This window comes from Sphaeramia orbicularis, chromosome 7 (assembly GCF_902148855.1).
Source record: "Sphaeramia orbicularis chromosome 7, fSphaOr1.1, whole genome shotgun sequence".
Lineage (NCBI taxonomy): Eukaryota > Metazoa > Chordata > Actinopteri > Kurtiformes > Apogonidae > Sphaeramia > Sphaeramia orbicularis.
The window spans coordinates 15,595,267-15,616,139 of NC_043963.1; the positions used below are offsets into that span (position 1 = coordinate 15,595,267).

At 42.2% G+C, this 20,873-nt stretch overlaps 1 protein-coding gene across 3 annotated transcripts in view; it reads right to left on the reverse strand.

The window, feature by feature from the left end:
- The window catches only part of samd11 (sterile alpha motif domain containing 11), a 67,615-nt gene that overhangs the window by 26,542 nt on the left and 20,200 nt on the right, over nucleotides 1–20,873 (reverse strand). For all 3 annotated transcript variants that reach the window (XM_030139063.1, XM_030139062.1, XM_030139064.1), the window contains exons 4-6: nucleotides 16,684–16,796; nucleotides 9,079–9,171; nucleotides 2,124–2,288 (exon numbers count right to left, since the gene is read on the reverse strand). In XM_030139063.1, the coding sequence (XP_029994923.1) occupies nucleotides 2,124–2,288; nucleotides 9,079–9,171; nucleotides 16,684–16,796 (371 nt within the window). The remainder of the gene's footprint in view (nucleotides 1–2,123; nucleotides 2,289–9,078; nucleotides 9,172–16,683; nucleotides 16,797–20,873) is intronic.

Here is a 20,873-nt window from a genome sequence, read left to right on the forward strand (position 1 = left end):
AAGCTTTTAAGCCCGACTTGGAAGAAGACTGGACGTGTGCAGAATAGAGGATAGTGTGGAAACAATCAAACAATCTGGAATGTGGAAGTGAAGAAAGGCAGCGGTATGTCTGTAGTGCGCCACAACGTCTGCCTCATACCAGCAAGGCTTCTGGGAAAGGAAGCCAGCGATCAGACTGCACCCTGGGTCATAAAACCCCCACAATGCACTGCATCTTGCCTCTAACTCCTCTAAGACACAGGGAAAAGGCTATTAAAGCGTTTATAGGCTTCGCCCCCTAAATTTGCAGCCAGCAATTAAAAATCATTACTAATCAAATAAAAATAAAAGTAGCTCAAACTACAATTCAGCCAGGGCATCGATTGGATTTATGCTACTGCAAAAGAGCTCATAAACACTGCTAAGACTTAATGTTACATTCTATACAAAAATGTGAGAAAAGGTTAAAATTTAATGGCAGCCACAGTGAAATGAATATAGAGCCAACTTATAAAACTGAAACGAGGCAAGTTTTCTCATTTTCTGTTTCTCCCTTTCAAACTACAATTCTCTCAAGCTAAAACCAGTAAATTTTATGTGTCTGTTGAAATTGAGAAAAACTGGGACACACTGGTGGTTTCCACAGTGTTGGAAGATTTAGAGGGCTGGCAAGCGGCCAATAAGAGCCCCCGGATCAATTGTGGCGTTGATGCATGCAAAGGCTTGTGGGTGTTGTTAACACGGAGAGCCATGGTGGTCAGAAATCACCCTGAGTGACACATTGACACTGGGTGGGCAAGCACTGCAAATAGAAATGTCAGCCGTCTCCACGGCTGGGGTTTTACAATGGCAGGAGTGTGGCACACTTGAACATGGTACCCAGAATACAGTGCAACACACTGGGGTTACAAAGTAGGACTGCATCTCAGTGACTTGGTGACAGGTGATGGAGTATGTGTTTTTTATAGAAGCTGCTGAAGCGCCTCCAAAGGAAGTTCTTTTGGTTTGAAGTAAATCTCAAGTTTCCAACTTCAAAAACTGAAAAAACTAAAGCAACAGCATCTGTGGATCTTTCAAGATTCAGTTCTTTCTAGTAGAATCAGAAATTATATTCTGGGTTTAAAAATCAAATGTACGCAGGAGTAAATCTGAACACTGTCACTATCCTCAGATCCAAATTCATTAAACCAACACATTAAATGATTACAGGATGGAGGAGTTCCTGGTTATTTAGAGGTCCTTCATCACTTTTCACTGTTTTCTGTTATTATATTCAGTGTTCCTCGTAACAGAAACTTCGGCATCTGATGGAATATTTATCATTATAAGGTGCTAATTGTTATGAGTGAAAGAAAGTAGACTAGAAATATGATGCATATGTTTTGTGAAACTACCTCAATTCTCAAAAAGGCTATTAATTTCAATTAATACTTAATATGCAAAGATCCATGGTAAACACTGGTTAATTTTTTGTTGTATTTACACCCCTGACTGAAAGACAGCAGCATCTATCATCAGCTAATTGACTTTTTTTTTTTTTTTAACATCTGATAGTGTGTTCTCTATACTTTGACTTTATGACACTCCCAATATTATCTCAACATACTGAGCTGTATTGTATGTATCTTCAACCCTATTAATGGTAGGGCTGTCAGTATTAATGATGTGACTTGATATTACATATTTTTTTTACTGTAAACGTTACCTGTGAGCCTCAGACTTTGTTGCTGTAGAGATAAAGTCAAGCACAAGTGCTAATTAGAGCTGTAACGAATCCAGAAATCTTTGTTGTTGCAGCTGGCAACCAAACTCGGCACCATTCCTTCCAAAATTGACAGAATCCATAAGTAAACTATTTGAAGCCTGTGAATTTTCAGTAAAGAGTTGGGATGTTTTCCTCCTTGAAAGCTGTAGTTCTGTACAAACGTTTTTATGTACCGCGTCTTGTACGTTTGGCTTTTGAATCACAAACACATGTTCTCAAACAGCTGCTATTTTTTTAATGCCATTCAGTCTTTGGATTTGTTCCATCTTCTACTCACTAACACCGTCTAACCAGAATGCCCAATAATACTGACTCCTCCCACTCTGAATGTCTCTGATGAAGCCCCCACATACATAAACACAACAGTGTGTGGACTGACCGTGGCCAGGCAGACCCATGCTGCTCGCCAGCTGGTAAAGACGTTGCTGCTGCTCCTCATAAGATCCCTGCTCGCTGAGTGCCGACATCATGCGTCTGTAGTGCTCCTCAGGGCTCATGTGGCCGTGGCTGCCGCCTGCCTCCACCACCGGGCTCTGGGAGTTCTCTGCAGAGAGGAAGGAGACACATATTATGACCAATCAGCAGCCATCGATATCCAACTCATCAGGGGATAAATACTGACTTGCAGCTGTGCGCTGTAAAACACAAGGCTATTAACGCAACAACACTAAACCATCCTGTCAGCAAATGAGTGACTTACTGCCTTATGCATTAATGGAGGTCCATATTCTCCCCCATATCATTTACCATACAGCTTCAAATCACTGCAAATGGCAGCCAGGGGTCTCAGCTTTTTAAAGGAGTGATATTTTGTTTTGTTAAATGGAATTATGCATTTTAAAACATTCCCCTGTGGTCTACATAAAGTGTAAATGCTCTGCTTGGGTCTGAATTCTTCATTAATTAAACTCCACAGGTCCATCTTCAACCCTATTTTTGAATAATGACAGAAGAAAGGTCGTTTTGAGCGTTGGCCCTTTAAATCCAAATGAGCCACTTCACACCCCACCCCCTCCAGGTTGTTGACCATGCGCTCTGTCCTGTTCAACCACTTGTGTTCGTTAATACAACCAACAACTGAACATTTAAGGTAATCGTCTCGAAGTTTGGACATATTTTCAGTATGGACTACAACCGCTGCTGCTGATAAACAATTATTGTTACTCAGAGAAATGCTCATTGGAAGCCTTGACCTTATATGTGCAAATGTTGTGACGTAACTAGTTGAAAAACGTAACAAATTATGAAGAAATTGAAGCGGGTTGTAGAAACCACTCGATTTTTGCCAGAATGAATATAAAAATAGCTTTGCAGCACCTGGAGGGTTCAAATTCAAACTTTATGAACTATTAGGGTCCAAATACACAAATAAATGAACCAAACACTATTAAAAGTGGGTTTAGCAAAATATGACCCCTTTAAGGAATCTAAAGACTAAAACTGAAAATGGCATTTTTGGACACTACTAAACTGAAGACAGAAAACTGTAAGCAGGTTGGTAATGTAAACAGTCACCTCCTCTGCATAGACCCGAATATGTTCTCATTTGAAAATAAGCATTTTAGCAAAGTTTTATAAATAATCTCTGTTCCAACATGCATCAAACACAAGGACTGATAATGGCGCTGGACACGGGGAGTCGTCACAAATTGCACAATAACAGCTCACTTGCTGCGAACATGAGTCAGTGGTAGCACGACAAAATGCAGAATGGAACACAACAGCTGCTGGAAAGAGACAACCAACACAGAATTGCCTGTAATTCAGTATCAGAGCTGATAACTGATTGTCAAGGCTGATGTCTTGTTTCCTTCCAAAAAGGGTCACAATGAATCAGGGTTGAATACATCGTAACGTCATTAGTCATCATTTCCAAAAGTCTCCATTTCGGTCCATTCACACAACACAGCATTGGAGTTTACAAACTAAATGAGGGTCAGTAGAATTTCCAAAAGTCTCCATTTTAGGGATCATAAAGGCCAGAGTAATGGGGATGCTAGGTGTAAACATACAGCATATTAGTGAGGTCTAATATTCGTCACTGCTGTTCAGGAAATTAGCATTAGTTTAGTTTCCTCTACACCGTATCCGCACTAAACAACAACAACACAAACTAAGGTATTCAGGAACATGATGCAGAAACAGGTGTATTTTAGATGCAGGCCAGTGGATTTTTGGCGTCAAAGCCAAATACCGATATTAGGAAAGAAAAAGTATTTTATGTTGACGGCATCAGCCAGTGTCAATGTCACAGTTTTTCAGTCATCTCTCAAACACATCTGACAAATATATGTTGTGGATGTGAGGCACAGAGAGCCGAAGTCCCGCCCCTTCCGTTATGCTTCATGAGACTAAATGCTGGGAAAAAATATCAATATCAGCCAATGACAAGAGCTAAATAAAAGAAGAGCCAACACCAGCTGTGCCACCCATTTCCATATACAATTTAAAATATAATTTTACAAGTCAAGACAATCTCAAGTTGTAAAAATAGTAAAGTAACAACTAGTTTTGTGTGGAACAGCTCAGTGGACTGCATCTGTTATTATATACAAATGATATATGTCATCAACAGCACCACCAAAAGGTTGAAAACTTGGCACACTTCACTTTGTTCTTTGCAAGGGAAGTAAAAAAAAAAAAAAAAAAAAAAAAAAACTGAAAGAAAGACCCTTACAATGATGAGATCTCTGCAGATAGGGGTGTGTAGACTTTCTGCCTACGTATTTTCATCTCTCTCTCTGTCTGAGATTCACTGAACGAAAAGTGCGTTATAAATAAAATTGTATTATTATTATAGTGTGATAAAAGTTTTTACAGCAAACTGCGAGATTCTAGACTTGTAAAATGACAAACATCATATGTAAATAATAGTATAAATCATCTGGGGGGAAAAATTGACACTGCTTGCAGTTTTTTCCCTGCGTTGAAGTCCCATGGGGCACGAGCAGAAGGGCAGGACATCAGCTCTCAGTTTTGCAGTTAAATAAATTAAGAGTTACAAGTTCATTTTCAATGAGTCGAACATCAGTGAACAAGTCCCCGATTTCACTTATATATGTGAATAACTACAAAGAAATAAACACATACACAGCTTAAATTAAGAAACTAGGCATCTTTTGGTATCAGCTAATTGGAAAACAGGTACCCATACTGATACAGTCGCGGAAAAAATTATTAGACCATCAAAAGTCATCAAAAACAATGGTTATACAATCACGTACCAACTCCTGTGCGTATCATGTGACTAAAACACACAGAATAGAAAACATGGAATGCCTAAAAGCACTGTTTTGCCAGTACAATGCCATAGCTATTGATGTAAGAACTGAAGGGATTTTGGTTATTATCAAGAAAACCATGGAAAATGGATAGATATCAGCTCTGAAATGAAACGCCTATGAGCTATTTTTGTTGTTATCATTATATTTGTCCAAACAAATGTACCTTTAGTTGTACCAGGCATTAAAATGAACAAGAAATTGAAGAAAACAAGGGGTGGTCTCATACTTTTTTCCGCGACTGTACATCAGTGATCACCCACATCAGCCCATTTTAATGTGTCTATGAAAAATAGCCCACACAGCCATTGTAAACACTAACCCAAAAGAATAAATTATCGAGATTATTTTTAATACACCTACTAACTCACATTATATGATGATGATTACCACATTCTGTGACATACAATCTCACTAACAAGTCAGCAAAAACGTATACATGTACACGCATTCATCACGGACGGGGCACTTATGGAGTGGAAGCCTTTTCAGATGTAGCTATACACACACAGGCATGCATTGTTAATGGCCTGAGCCTGACCCTAGCGTGAACTCACCACTTCTCTGACGGAAAATGTAGCAGTGCTAACAGAAGCATGGGACGAGAGGTTATGAGGAGGGTTGTTTTGCTGTTTTTATGGTTTTTTTTAAACAGTATCCAGTGCAGACTATGAGAAAAAACAAAGAAAGAACAAAAACTCTCAGCTGGCTACTGTGTGTGTGTGTGTTGGCGTGCAGTAACACTGTGCTGTGTTTAAGGTGTTGTGAAGATGATGTGGTGTATGATATCTATCTAGCTGTCAGTCCCCACACTTAATCTCTCTCTCTGACCTCCCTCCTCCCTCTCTCTGTCAATAGTAACATGATCTAAGGTGAGGGTGGTGGTGGGGAAACGGGGAGGTGGTTGGGGAGTTAGAAGTGGGAGAAAGAGGATGAGGAGAAGGAGGTGGGAGGAGGCAGGAGGCAGGAGCAGAGGAAAGCAGGGGTTATTTTTACCTCCCTTCTTCTTATTGAAACCTGAGCCTGGCCCCGGGCAGGCGAGCAGGAGTGGCGCTGAGGAGCGGAGGTGGGGTAGAGGTGGTGTTGGCGGGGGAGGAAGCAAACACGCAAGCATCCCTGTCTCCACCGCCAAGCTCCAGCTAATCCACCCAAGGTCCTCCAGTGTATGCGGTTGCATGGGTTTGTGTGTGTGCGCAACTAGTCTGTGCCTGTCTAAAGTTTTCTCGCTCTCTAAACACAGCGGGGGTGCCGACTTCGCAACAGAAAGAAAAACAGACATCATTTACGCAGCGGCAGCCAACCTCTGCGGCTCTATCCATCCACTATCCTCTCCGGCGCTCGCTCGCTCTCAATTTATTTCTCCACCTGCATTTGTCATTAAGGGATAGTATCTGTTGCCAAACTCAGAGGCAAGAAGATGTAGTATGCAAAGATAACACACACACTCAGGTGCAGTGTCAGGGTTTGGGTGTGGACAGAGATCAAGGTTAAGACACTGGATCAACAGTGTTTTGAAAAGGCTTAAACGCACTTCTCCGGGCGGCGGGTGGCACATACACAAACGCATACACACTTGCTCTAAACACTATCTTCCTTATCTGCCTCCCTTATGCAAATACTCAGCAAAGGAGGAATATCTACAAGGCATAAACGGGGACTGTTTGCTTTAAAAGCCAAAACCACACAGACTCTGAGATACACAAGACCACAAAGTCAAAATAAAAACGCACGCCATTTGCCTTAAAAGGACGCCACTACACACTACACACTCGCCCTCACACAAATACACTCCTACATAAACCCATACATCTTTCAGAAGCCATGTTCAGTCTGAGTAAGACTATAATGGCCAGGAATGAGTGCTTCTCTTGAACAGAGACCTAGAAGGCTCCGGGCAGGACAGCGGTCGGTCAAAGGTCACGCAAACAAATAGGCTCTAATCTATTTCTACACAATTTAAGCTTTGCAAAATCGCTGATATGTTTAATAATCAATAATATGTCTATGTATGTCTAAACTAGATGTCTATACTGTGAGTGTGTACGGGGTTAGATGAGATTTGGCTCGCTGTGCGCTCCTGGATTGTGTGTGTTTGTGTGTATCTGCCGAGATGGATGTGTGGTGAGCTGCCCTTGGTTTCGCCTGCTATATAATGCATCAGTCAGGAAGTCTTCCTCAGCAGCCCGGAGGGACAGGACAGTGGTCACACTGGCTCCACGCCGGGCGCCCGGTTTCACGCCACATAAGAAAGATATGAATAATAGACGACGGTAACCGGATTGCATCACTACAGAGGCATTATCTTGTCAAGGTGTGTTTTATCAACGTCTGTTATTTATGCTCTACTCGTGTTATTAAGGCAAATTAAAGTGTATGTTTGGAATAAACTAAAAAAAAAAAAAAAATAGACTTAAGTCTTTCTGGTGACATTAGGCAAATTCAGATGGTATGAACTTTTTCGTACTTCTAAGAACTGTCAGGAAATTCCAGGTTTTTTTATGGATAATTGCAATTCTTAGAATGCAGTTTTGAGGGTCTGTTTTCAGCTCCTCTTTCTGGAAGGGTATTGTCCCATCACAGGAGAAACCTTAAAGGGGTCATATTTTGCTAAACCCACTTTTATTAGTCTTTGGTTCATTTATTTGTGTATTTGGATCCTAATAGTTCAAAAAGTCTGAATTTGAACCCTCCAGGTGCTGCAAAGCTATCTTTATATTCATTCCGGCAAAAATCGAGTGGATTTCTACAACCTGTTTCAGTTCCTTCTTAATTTGTTACGTTTTATAACTAGTTAGGTAACAACATTTGCACATATTAGGTCAAGACTTCCGACGAACATTTCTCTGAGTACGACATAATTGTTTATCAGCAGCAGCGATTGTAGTCCATACTGAAAATATGTCCAAACTTTGAGCCGATTACTTAAAATAATCAGTTGTCGGTTGAACGGGACAGAGCAGCACAGCCAACAACCTGGAGGGGGTGGGGCATGAAGTGGCTCATTTTCATTTAAAGGGCCAGCGCTCAAAACGACCTTTCTGGTGTCATTACTCAAAAATATTGTTGAAGATGGACTTGTGGAGTTGAATTAAAGAAGAATTCAGACCCAAGCATAGCATTTACAATTTATGTAGATCACAGGGAAATGTTGTAAAATGCATAACTCCATTTAAAAAAGCAAAGTATCACTCCTTTAAGTGTCAAGTACAGCAAATTTAATCAAGATTATAAGACACTAGCATAACCGGGTTTAACTTTACCGCTCAGCTCTAGTCTTACAAAATGATGGAGAAGCACAAAACTTGTTGACTGACAGTTAAGTCTAGGCTTTATTGAGCTTGAACACAACACAGGAAATTCAACGTGATCTGAACTTGTCAAAGAGCAGACGTTAACAACTGAAGAACCAGCTGCTACCTGGGTATTATGTCAGTTCCGTATATTGCTATTATTGAGTAAAAAAAAAAGCCAAAATAAAAGCTCTCAGGGACTTCACAGAACTGTTTGGTCCAAAAGCCTCTATTTGCGTATATGTATATGACTGTGTTTGATGTTTTTCCAGGTGCTGCATCCAATTTTTTCGCTGTTTAAAGGTTGGATAAACAATTCTAATCCAATACACCTCTATACTGTGATCCAAGAGGCTCTTTTCATGCATATGATAGAAGGGATCTAAATGTAGGAGGTGGAGCTGCTGAAGGGAGGCGTGTGTTTCTTTGGATGTTGTCTTCAAATATCAACAGTCTTCCTCAGGTATTGCTTCCTCTACCTTTAAGTGCCCTGCATGACCACTCACTGTGCCTTCTCAGAGAAGCCCGATTCATATGAATGAGTTTTCATGTGGTCTGACAATGCAACCACCAGCAGCTAAACCAACAGCATATAATTTCATGTTTTCCTTTGCTCTGTAGCCTCTACCACCTTCATCGCCCTCCCTCCCTGCCTCCTTCTTCTTCTTTTCCCCCCTTTAACCCTTCAGAAAAAAGGCTGCACGTCTGAGTGGAACTGTATCACCACCAAACACAAACACACCTTACACACACACCATCTTACCTTTCGGGGAAACGCTACGTGACTTCTTGCTATCAGTGGGACACTCGCTGCTGCTGTTGGGAGAGAAGCTTCTCCTCTTGCCTAGAAGGTCATCTGCAAACACACAGAAAAAGAAAAGTGCATAAGTGAAAGAGTCAAGTAAAAGTGTGATATAGCCTCTTTGCTCTGTGTGTACCTGTATACATGATGGCTGCTTTGGAAATGCAGAACAAGGAAAGGGAAAGAGGGAAAGAGCCAAGGAGAAAACTGTGATAGGTTGAGAGAAAGAGAGAAACAGAGCGAGTGAAGCAAGCCACGGGCGTCTGGAGATGTGCCTGTTCTGTCAAAGATGAGAGGGGCCTGCACTGCCGTGGATGACAGATCTGCCTAGCTCGTTTACGTGTGCGTATGTGTGTGTGTGTGTGTGTCTGTCTATCTAAGGGTGAGGGGAGGACTCTGTCTCACAGTGTCTCGTCCAGCACTCCTTTCCAACAGCCTGTCCTCAAGTGTTATCACTGTTCTTCCTCTCCCTCTTCTTCTCTTTCTTCTCTTTTTCCAGATGTTGGCACAAAAGCTTCAGAGTGAACTTAAAAGTGCACCAGAGCCTCTCAGTTTCTCGAGAAATTCCTCTCAGCCTACATTATGTCTATATCATGTCTTTATTTATTTTACTTTTTATTTCTCCACATCGGCCACGTCCCCTTCTCCTTCTCTGTCTCCTTAACATACTTCTGATCTTCTCGTCTCACTCCTCCATCTGTTTCCTTCCCTCTCCTTCCTCCTCTATGAGTGTTGGAACCATCCTCCCATCAGGAGCTCTCTCTTCTCCCATTAACACCCTCCCTTCCTCCTCCTCTTCCTCCTCCTCATCCTCATCCTCCTCCTCCCCTCTACCTCCTCTCCTGCCACCAAAGAGGAGCATCTAGTGTACAATTACAGCACCCCCTACTGTCTCCTCCTCCTTTCCTCCCCTCTCATCCCTCTCTTCCTTCCCGCCCGCCCGCCGCCTCACCTCCACCCCCTCCTCAAACACACCTCAAATCAATACAGGCCTAATCAGAGAGGGAGGGGATGCAGAGCACATTGCATGCAGTGCCAGCAGGAAGGAAAAAGCCGTTTGTCATTGCTCTATCTCTTCTTCTGTCTTTTCTTTTTTTTTTTTCTTTCATGCACCTCTGTTTTCTCTCTTTCTTCCTCACACAGACAGCCAAGCCACAACAGCAACTGCTTCCCTTGCCCCCCCACCACCACCACCCTACATCACTTTCTCTCTCACTTCTATGTGCATATTTTTAGGGATGGGGGTGTGTTTTTTTCCACCCTCAAGGAGAATTGTTCTTCTCTCCCTCTGTCTCTCTTTTTCAACAAAGCAATTTTTCATCATTTGCACAGCATGTGTAAACAGCACGGAGAAACAATAAACAGGGGTATAAAAAAAATAATTTCGTAGCAAGCAAACAACATTTGGCGATTTCTGTCATGTGTCCACTACTGATATTGTTGTTACCATGGCGACGGGCAAACAGTCAACAACAGAGTTGTAAAGCTGAAGTAAGAGTCTGGCCTTTAACCTTTAACCTACCGCCCAACTTATGGTCTTTCTTCTGTATAACAAGACACAGATAGACAGTGAGAGGAAAGTGAAAGATTTAAAGAGGACTCAGAGGATTTTGTTGGACTGCTGAAGAAGAAGAAGAAGAAGAAGAAGAAGAAGAAAAAGCCCTAGTGTTGATGAAAGGGTGAACGAGTAAATGAGAAAGAAGAGAGCAACAGAGAAAGAGAGAGGGAGGAGGTTCACTAATGATCCAGTGTTTGATGTTGCCTCTCAGGTCCTGAGGAGATCCACTCCCTATACCACCCCAAAGAGATAGTGTGGGTGGGAGGGCAAAGAGGGGGGGTTAATGGACCAGCACACATGCACACACACACACACACACACACACACACGACACTTTTCAGTTTCCCCTGTCTCATTTATGATCTTATCCCCCCCCCCCCCCCCCATTTCCAAATAATGTTCAGTCAGTCTCTTTCAGTGTTCCTTTAAAAAGTCTCCATCTATCCTATTAAAGGTGTAATAACAAAGAGAGAGAAACCCCATTAGTTAAACTCCCTCTTCCACCAAACACACACATTCACAAGCTTACCCCCACACCTAGAGACTCATGATCAAACACACACACTTGAGTTGTCTCTTGAGCCGACCTCACTCAAGACACTGCGTCTCCTGAGCGAGTGCCCGAGGGCCAGAGATTTGAGGGCGGAAAGCTTTTAAAGCCAATTAAATGGGGCTTCTTAGAGCACCAGCGCTCCTTTTTAATGCTGAACCCTGGGCTCTTCTAGCTAACCCTTTTACTCCCACTAACAGGGCTTACAGTCAACTTTACTACCCCAGGCCTTTCCCTATCACCTTATTGCTAATATTGCTATGGAATTAGTGGTTACGGAGTCATATTTTAGCTTGAAGGCAATAAATCTGAGCTGTCAAATGGTGCAATAATTGGGGGCGAATAGCACTAGTTGCTAGGATATCCTGATCTGTTACTGTTTTTCTGGTCAGCCGGTCATTTTTTTTAAGAGGTCAAGTTTAACACAACATTTTTGAGACTCTGCCGCAGCTTTTTCTTACGAGTTAACCTCGTCTTTATCTGTCACAGCTCCTGCTGTGGGGACAGAGGGATGAGAACAGAAAAAAAGAGAAAGAAAGAAAACAGCAGGATCTAAAACACTTCTCTTTCATGTGACACTACCAGGGCTCACCATCAGGCAAGGAGCTGTTTTTTTCCTCTCTTAGTCTCTGATTTCCTCTCCTCCCTCAAACTTTAGTCCTCCTCCTCTCTTCTCTCCATCCCATGGAGCGTGGTGACAGCTCAGACAGCCAGACTCCTTAATTCCTCTCTTACTCCGTTAATCTGTCATCTTTATCAGGCCGGGTGTGGGGCTGTGCAGGGGAGGGGGGTGGGGGTGTGGGGGGGGGTAGTGACAGGCGGGGATGTGGGGTGGGCCGCCAGCCGCAGCCCCCCGATCAATCTCCACATTACAGCTGACAGAATGGTGCTAATAACTTATTGATCCCCCCTCCGTGCGCCGGGGCCTCCGCCGGCCCTGAAAGCCCTGCCATTGATTGGCTTACGGGCCGATGCAGCTGGGTGAGGGGGTGGGGGGGTGGGGGGGGGGGTGCATGGATGGGGGTGATGGAGATGGGTAGAGAGGCACTTCTGCTCATGCTGAGGGGAGGATGCACCACTGTCAGCATGTGCAAATGTTCAAACAGTGACAATGTTTGTCTTGTTCTATCTCATTTCAACAGGAAAGAAGAAATTAGGAAATAAGGAGGCAAAACATACATAACTAGAGGAGGAAAAGAATAAAAAAAGGGAAGAGTAGGAATCTGGGGTTTGAAATATAACTGCCTTTAAGGTAAATAACATAAACAACCATAACTGCATAACACATGAAAAACTAATAAGATACATTTTCAGTTGTAGAGTTGTGGTTGGAAGTAACATTTAATTTCATCCGATTACGCCAATAACATAATAGTTAACTTTTTAAAAACTTTAGAAATTCATCAAAATAAAATGAGACACATAGGTCTATATTAACCTGGTGTTTTTAAATGGAACATAACATACAGTAGCCTATTAAACATTTTTTTTTATAAATGAAACTTCCTGATGCATGTTCACTCTGTAAATGATAATGTCCTGTTACTTTTTCAGGCATCCCAGCATTCATCTGTCTTCTTCCGCTTACAGTGACTGTTGCTAAGCAACCGTTCATGCCAGACTATGCATATTAATACTCTTATCAAAACAATGCTCAGCACCCTGTTCACAGCTTATTAAAGGCCATTAAAGTTTTATAAGCATCATTAAAATGTTTGGGTGAAATTCTACACAAGCAGCATTTTCAGAATTTCCCTCACTAATTTTTACACTGAAATAGTTTTCACTTCAAAACTAAAAACTGAACATAATTTGCCTTGGTGTGCAGTTTTATACACACCAAAATATCAACTCCTACAAAGAAATGCATAAAATAATCTAAATTAAAGTATAAATGCACCAAACTGTGACTGATAGTATGGCACAGACATAAAAGACAACAGAAAGTTTTGAGCTGTCTATTTTAAAACTTCTTTTATTCCTTCAGGTGTCCTATAAGAAAAACTATAAGAACTATTATTTTTATTTGTAATTTTGTCATCGAGGGATTTAAGTTCTTAATTTTTTATGAAAAGAACCCTATTGTCTGTTCTGTTATGGCAGTCTGATTCTATCCCTATCACATAGTGGGATGTTCTACCAAGACTTTCGTTTTTCCACTAAACTAATAGAATCATCAAAAATCCTGGACTGTTCACTTTTGTTTACAATTGCTGCTCTGTGCTAATCATGTAATAACTGGCTGGTAATACTTTAAAAGCAATTCTCATTTGTGTCTTGCACAAACACGCTGGGCTGCAGATTCACACGCAAGCAAACATCTAAAACCAGGCATTTAGAACCACACACGGGAAGGTGCACATGCACAAATACACACACAAAAATGTGCTTAAGCCCAAAACCACTGCTACAACCCCCAACCACACGTGCGCACACACACACCAACAGGCTGTAACTGCCTCTGGGAGTCTGAGAGCAGCGAGCAGAGGAGAGAGAGAGTGGCGGTCCAAAAACACCTTATCTGCCTGTTTGAGTCTCCGGTCTGACCGCAGAGCCACGGTTTACAGTCTCTACAGGCAGCCAGACTCTCAGCGTCGGCGCCCCTGCTCCCTCCCTCCCTCCTTCTATCCTCCCCCTCCCTCCCTCCACTTCTCACAGAGCCTCCGAATAGCCAGCGGCTGGGGAGCGAGAGAGCGAACGAGGGAGGGAGGGATGGAGAGGGGAGGGGAAGGAGGGAGGCAGCCCTCCTGTCTGTCCCTCAGATTTAATTAACGGCCCACTCCGGCGCAGAGACGACCCGGCAAGCCTGCTTCCCTTTCCTCCTGACCCACACACATGCACGCACACACACAATTACACACAGGGCCGTCCGCCGCCATAGCTGCCGCCTGCCCTCCCCTGATACCGCCACCGCACTCATTCATCTCTCTTTCCTCTGTCTCTGTTTCCAAATGTTTCTTCCATCACTGCATCAGTCTCTGTTTTCGTCTCGTCTTTGTCTTCTCCTTAATTTCGCTCCCATTTAAATCACTGTATTTAATACATAGACTTTATTTTTATTTCTACTGCTCATTGTTCGTTGTTGAACTCTTTCAGAGGATAAGTCAAATATGAGAGTTGACAGACAGCACAAAGTAAACTCAAACCATAAACAGCTGTGTTTAGCACCTCGTACATCTCCAAGTCAAATAATCCACCGCTCTAAAACTTTATAGATATCACACCCACCAATGCGTTTGGACACAAAGTTGAACCCGTGTTGATTTAGTGTGGGCATGCATCTGTATAACAATGTTTTATTAGTGTGTAATTGTGTGTTTGTTAATGTGTGCGTCTAATTTCACTGGCAGACTGAATCAGAGCCAGTGGCTGATCGGATTGGACTTGTTTACAGACACTGAGCGACCTGCTTACGTAGCCTGTTAAATCTCCCTTTAATGCTCAAACGGACAGATTTTAGGGTCTTGGACCCCCTCTGGCTCAGGTCGCATGCTGCTCACCTCCTCCTTCATCATCCCATCCGTATCCATCCTTTTATCTTTTTCTCTATTATTACAACTGAAAGCTCAAAGCTAACTTTAGCAGCCAATTAACTGGTATTTTGGTGGAAATCTGTCCCAAACTGGGATCTTAGCACACTGGTTGGGCTGACTGTTGAGCAGTCTAATACCCTCCACCTTCCACCCACCCTGCCTGATATCACAGCCACCGTATGGACAATTAATCTGGCAGACAGAGGGGATGAGCACACAGAGAGAGGCTATGGAGGTGTTGGGTCTGCACTGATTATGCCACTTGCTGTGCCTCCAGCTAATGGGATAAGAAGAGACAGGGTCGAAACCAGGGCAACTGCATTTGTGTTTACATGAACAAAATATTCCATTTTTACATGCAGCCGTGCATATTCCGATTAATATACGTCCTATGGCAACGCCCCTTTTAAGTATTCATATTTCATTCCTTCAACCACCTTCTTAAAGAGGCTGGCATTGTGATATTTGCTCAATACAAAAACCTGTTGATATCCAAGTCTTTCTTTTTGTTTAAAAGTAGGTGTGTTTCTCATTTTGACCAGAAATGTGGGCCGTTCTTTGGGCGTTCATCTCTACCCTCGCCCTACAAACTGTTTGCTTGCTAGTTTGTGTATAATGTACTGAACTGAGCATTAAGTGTAGGAAAATCCAAAACTCAGATGGATATTCAAAATGCATTGTATACATGTCCAAAGCATGCTCCTAAAATTTGAATATCATCAACATACAGTGAGAAAAAGGTCAAATTTGTAATGTGAAAACAACACCCCATTTCCACAACCTGTATTAAATTTAGACTATTATTGTATTCAGATTCAGAATACTTTATTAACCAAACAGGAAATTGTGTATTGTGTATGTACCGTTAATGACTGAGATGTTCACATAAATATAGTTAGTGAGGGGAAGGTTGGTCATAGAATAGCACTTAGGTTCTTTTCATAAGTTAGACATAAAGTACATATTATACGGTACTGACTCTCTAGAAATAATTTACATTGGCAAGCATATGTCCTGTAAGAAAAACTCACCTTTATTTTGTAATAAAACCTAAAGAAATTATACATTCACTTACATAGAAACTGGTTGCAACATGAGAAAGTCAACTGAGAAAACAAACAAACAAACAAACAATATGATGCTATATATACTACAAGATCCAAAACACTGACTGATGAGTTAAAAATACAGATACCCACCCACCAAACTAAGGACTTCAAGACCAGCATCAGCGTTTCAAAACTTTCAGCAATAAAGGGAAAACGTACAAGACAGTTGGGATGCTGTACCTCACAAACATATGTAATGACATCAGGTGCAACTAAGCCAGTGTGGCAGAAACATCCACAGTACAATGAATACTGAATAGTGATATCCAGAGGCAGTTTTACAACCATATGTCTTTGATAGCTGCACAATATCCTCATACAACCTACTTGACAAATAGCCGTGATTAAATGCTGTCTGTGTTCTGTCTATAAGCTGTAGGAAAAGCTCTTAGCTTAGCACACACACCGTGTTTCTTCTGCTCACATGAAACTGGATTAATGGCAAACAAAGCTATTTATTCAGAGGTAATTTAAAACAGGGGGTTTAACAAAAATCCTGGAGTGCGGCAGGAAATGTGGGAAGAACATTAAGTAATCAACTTTAGAGCGACCTTCAGGAATGAGTAATAAGCTTATGTTAAATTCCCTCAATCACACAAATTAGAGTAAATTAAATGGGTAATGGAATGATTACATATGTTACAGGCGAAGTAAAGGGGATAGAACATCAGCAAGGATGAAAAAAGAAAGAGGAGAAACACAACAGAGAAGGAAAGCACATTTATAACACTGTGCTCAGGCTGTTCCTCAACTCACTCACTGTTCTTATACTGTCGTTACCCTTTGACAGTGTTAACACATGACGGGGGGGCCTACCTGAGTGTCCGGTGCTGCTGCTGTTGTGTTCAGAGGCTGACTGGCCCTCGGGCATGCCGTGCTGTCTGGTGTGGTGCAGGTTGGAGATGATTGTAGAGAGGTCACTGTCACGACTGGAACACACAAATACACACAAGGAAAGGGAGATAGTGAGCACTTTTACCATACAGTCAGCCTCCGAGTAACTAAATTCCACATTGTAATCCAAACAAACATGGAGCAGATCCATCCATGACAGCCAATCATACACTTACAACAGAAATCCTCCATGCAGACGCCACTGTTGCTTTACCTCCACACAGACTCTGCAGCTACAAGTGGCAGTCCTGTCAACTGGCTATTAGCTCTGAGGTGTGTAATACACTCTGACAGACTACCGCATCCAGCACTTTTGGGTCTCATCCCTTCTCATCTTCCACACTAAGATGTATTAACGAACATATTCACAACTCCTAAGTAGTTTAGCAGCTTAAAACCTGATTATGACTCTTTTTAAACTGCAGCGGCCAACAGCTGTTTTAGAGGAACGTGGCAATTGAATAGTAATAAAAGACAGAGAATATTTCATCAGATGACACATGTTAAATCTATCAATTTATCCCTCAGCTCATTTAAATATTGTGACTGTAGCATTAAAAATTTCACACACACTAAATCTGAAACTACCAATTACTGAAATGGTCTTCAATTGCCATGCCTACACACGTCAACAAGAGGTTGTTCACAACAAAACTGCCAGCAAGAGTCTGTGAAATACCCTGTCCTGCCCTTCAGTGCCCAAAGGAGGAGCAGCAGGGTTAACAGATTAGACCCAGATCTGGATAAGGCCACGCTGCCCTTCCAAATGCTCCGCCGGTCGCCTTTCTAACCTCCTCTCACCAGTGCACCCACACAACTGTGTCATTGAGGTATTTTATTTACAATCTGATTACCATCCTGATCGCATTAAATACCATAATGATGGGAAATAGGTGCTTAGTGTTTGAGGGCAGTGGTGCAGTAGCAGGCCTTCACTCGGAGTGTAGTCACAAAGTAATGGTGAACAGACTGTGTGGTAACATCGGGACATGATTTAAAAATTTAGTCTTTTACTTGCGTTTAGTGTTTATTGACTATGACATACAAGCTATGAAATGGCTCCGAATCCTGTTAAAGTCCATGTGAACTTAAATTTTGGTGTAGAATATTATATTATACACCAAAAAACCTTAAATCAACAGTTATATTGATAGTATTGATGTTATCAGCACCTTCTCGTGTCTGTGGGAATCTTGTTTATAGGTTTAACTGGCAACTTTATTGAAAGCAGAGCCATCTATGAAGGGGGTCTGGTATGACAAGGCAAGCAGAGTTTATGGGACAGAAGCGGTGAATGGTTCTTAGCTGCCACCACTATGACGAGGCCACACTGTTTGCGGCTGCTGGATTTGGGTTTTTACAGTCCCATGATTACAGGCTGCTGCTGTAATGTCAGGCTGTCGGTCGCCAAGCTGTTTTCCACACGCTAACAGAAAAGATGAAGGTTAGCGTGGAGGGCTTAATGCTGGCTTCACCAGTCACCTTTCAGTCACAGAGAACCAATGACTCAGAAGACGGTCTCGGACAAAACAGTCCGTGCCGGTTGCTAAGCAAAGAGATGCTTGATTGGATTGAGACTGCAAACTTTTCAGACTAATGACAGACTCTTTTTCAGAACCTTACTTGCTAAAATTAGTAGCTATCGCCGTCTGAAGCCCAATGGTTTTCTTCAAAAAGAAAATGAGATACAGAGAAGGTTTTTTTAATTGTGCTTTAAGCCATATAATAATGTATCTGCGTCACCCAGCGACTCCAACTAAATATACAACACAGACTGAAGCTCCACACTCCACTGTGAGAAACTCCAGCCAAATCCATCCATCAGTAGTGCCATTGTAACACCACAATCTGCCCATCACTCAAAGTGATCATGATAATGCCATCCTGAACTTCTCAGGGAGGTTATGGGCTTATTATCCCATGGCGAACGGGCCGCTTTAAGCCATGAACTGCAAGGACATTGTTAGTGGGGTAATTAGTGCACTTTTCCTGAGCTGTCCCGCCTCAGCTTGGACTAATGAGGGCCTAGCCCCATCCACACCCACCTCTGCCCTCCCTCACCCCCCTCCTCCTCCTCACTCTATCTCTGGGTGGAGGCAAGGTCACACTCAAGCCCTGGAATGGAGGCGGAGGGAGAGGGGATGGTGTTTAAAACCCAGTCACCTGAGTCAGCGCTCCCTAAGGAGCTCCTAAGGCTGGGGTTAGCTGGGAAGGACGGAGGCCTCGTACAGAATGACTGTTAGGCCTGATAGCTAAGAAGGACATGAGCCGCCTTCTTATCACCCGGGTGCATGCCGGAGACAATCATCTCATCCTTGGCTCATCCCTACATTGGTCAATACTGGCCCTTCATCCCTGACCGCAGCACGGACGCACTGACCCAGACACACAGATAACTAATATGTGTTCACACACAACCGACGCCATGGATACTAACTTTACCGAGATGATATCACCATGCCTGTGTAACAAATGACATTTGTACTAGGGCTGGCTGTTACTTGAAAGTTATTGGTATCTCTGTCGATATTCAGCCTTTATTGTATGTATGTTCCAATAAGGTAAATTTAAGGTCATTATAAATGCAACTTAAGACTGACAAAACACAACAATACTGGCTGACAGCAGGTGGCTTTTATGTTCTAGTTTCTTGTGCAACTCTAATGTCCTTATACACAAAGCACATAATGGGAGCATTTTCTTATACCAAGGGCAGTAGCATTCTAACGCATTATTTTCAACAGGCTTCAACTAAGCAGTAAATCCATTCAATTTTTGAGATGTAAGAGAAATTCAAGTCATTTTAAGGCTAAAAATTCGTATTATTGGATTTCAGACTTTAGTCACTCCACATCTAAGATCCCTCATATTGTGAAGACCTTCTTCAAATCTTTATACTTTTTCTACAAATGAATTTGGGGACAATAATCACGTCTACTTCACAACCAAAGAACTAAATTCAGAAGTTTAATCAAACACTTGCATATTAGTTACCTGAAGTCTAATATCAGAAAAATGTCCTTAATGGCCTAAGAATCTGTATTTGACTTTAAAGCTGTTTCAAGTTCATTTCTACAACTGTATTCACCTCAGGTTTACGCATTTGAATACAAGAATTATAATACAACACTATTCAAAAGCTTTGCATTCTGCACGCTCTTGGAAATAAAAGGAATTGTAGCTTTCTGTTGCTTTGAAAATATCACAATCCCCTCTCCTATTATACTGTAGGAGGAGTTATGCATCAAAACAGCCCAAACACAAGAAGAGACTCCTCTTGGCAGTGGCGCCGCCTCAGTGTAAACCCCAGCAGTGACCTGCTGTGGCATTGGCACATGGAGCTAAGGTGGCGGGGCTGGAGGTCACAGTGTGAGCTGGCAGAAGTTGGCAGCCCAGGCACCCTGACGCCATGTCTCACACCACCACTGGGAAAGTGCTGACAGACAGACGGCAGGGAAGTGAAGGAGGAGGAGTGGACGAGGAGGCGAAAGCAACGGAGACAGAGACAGAGAGAGAGACATATCACAAGCAGTGTGTAACATCTGGTGCTTGTGGGGTTTACTGTGTACCCTCCTCTGCTCTAAAGACAACATCCTGCACATACAGCCCAGTCCAACCTGCACATATGGCCCACAGCAACATTCAGGCCCTACACTAAGTAGAGCTGCACTATTAATCAAATTACAATCACATAACAATGGTCCAGTGTGTGTAGAGTGCTATAAAATACACAGGACGCCTGTGAAAACCATGCAATATTAACCCTTCTGTTGGAATATTTTATTTTTACACCATTGAGTCAATAAAATGATCAATAATTCGTGCATTGTCCTTGATAACCAACCAAGTATTAACTAAAAACATAATTGCAATAGTGTCTCCAGTGATTGCAATAGTGCTTTTACACCAAATCATGTAGCTCGACTACTTCTACTAATCAATATGCAATATCCCACAAGTGCAGAACAATACGGTACAAATTTGCTTGAAAAAGCTGGACAAGAAAATTTCAGGTTTCTCTAATTGAGGGTTGGTGTACTAGAAAAGAGACCAAGATCAAATTTAATATCAAAAACAACAACGAGCTCTGAATATTTTCACTGGATATAGAT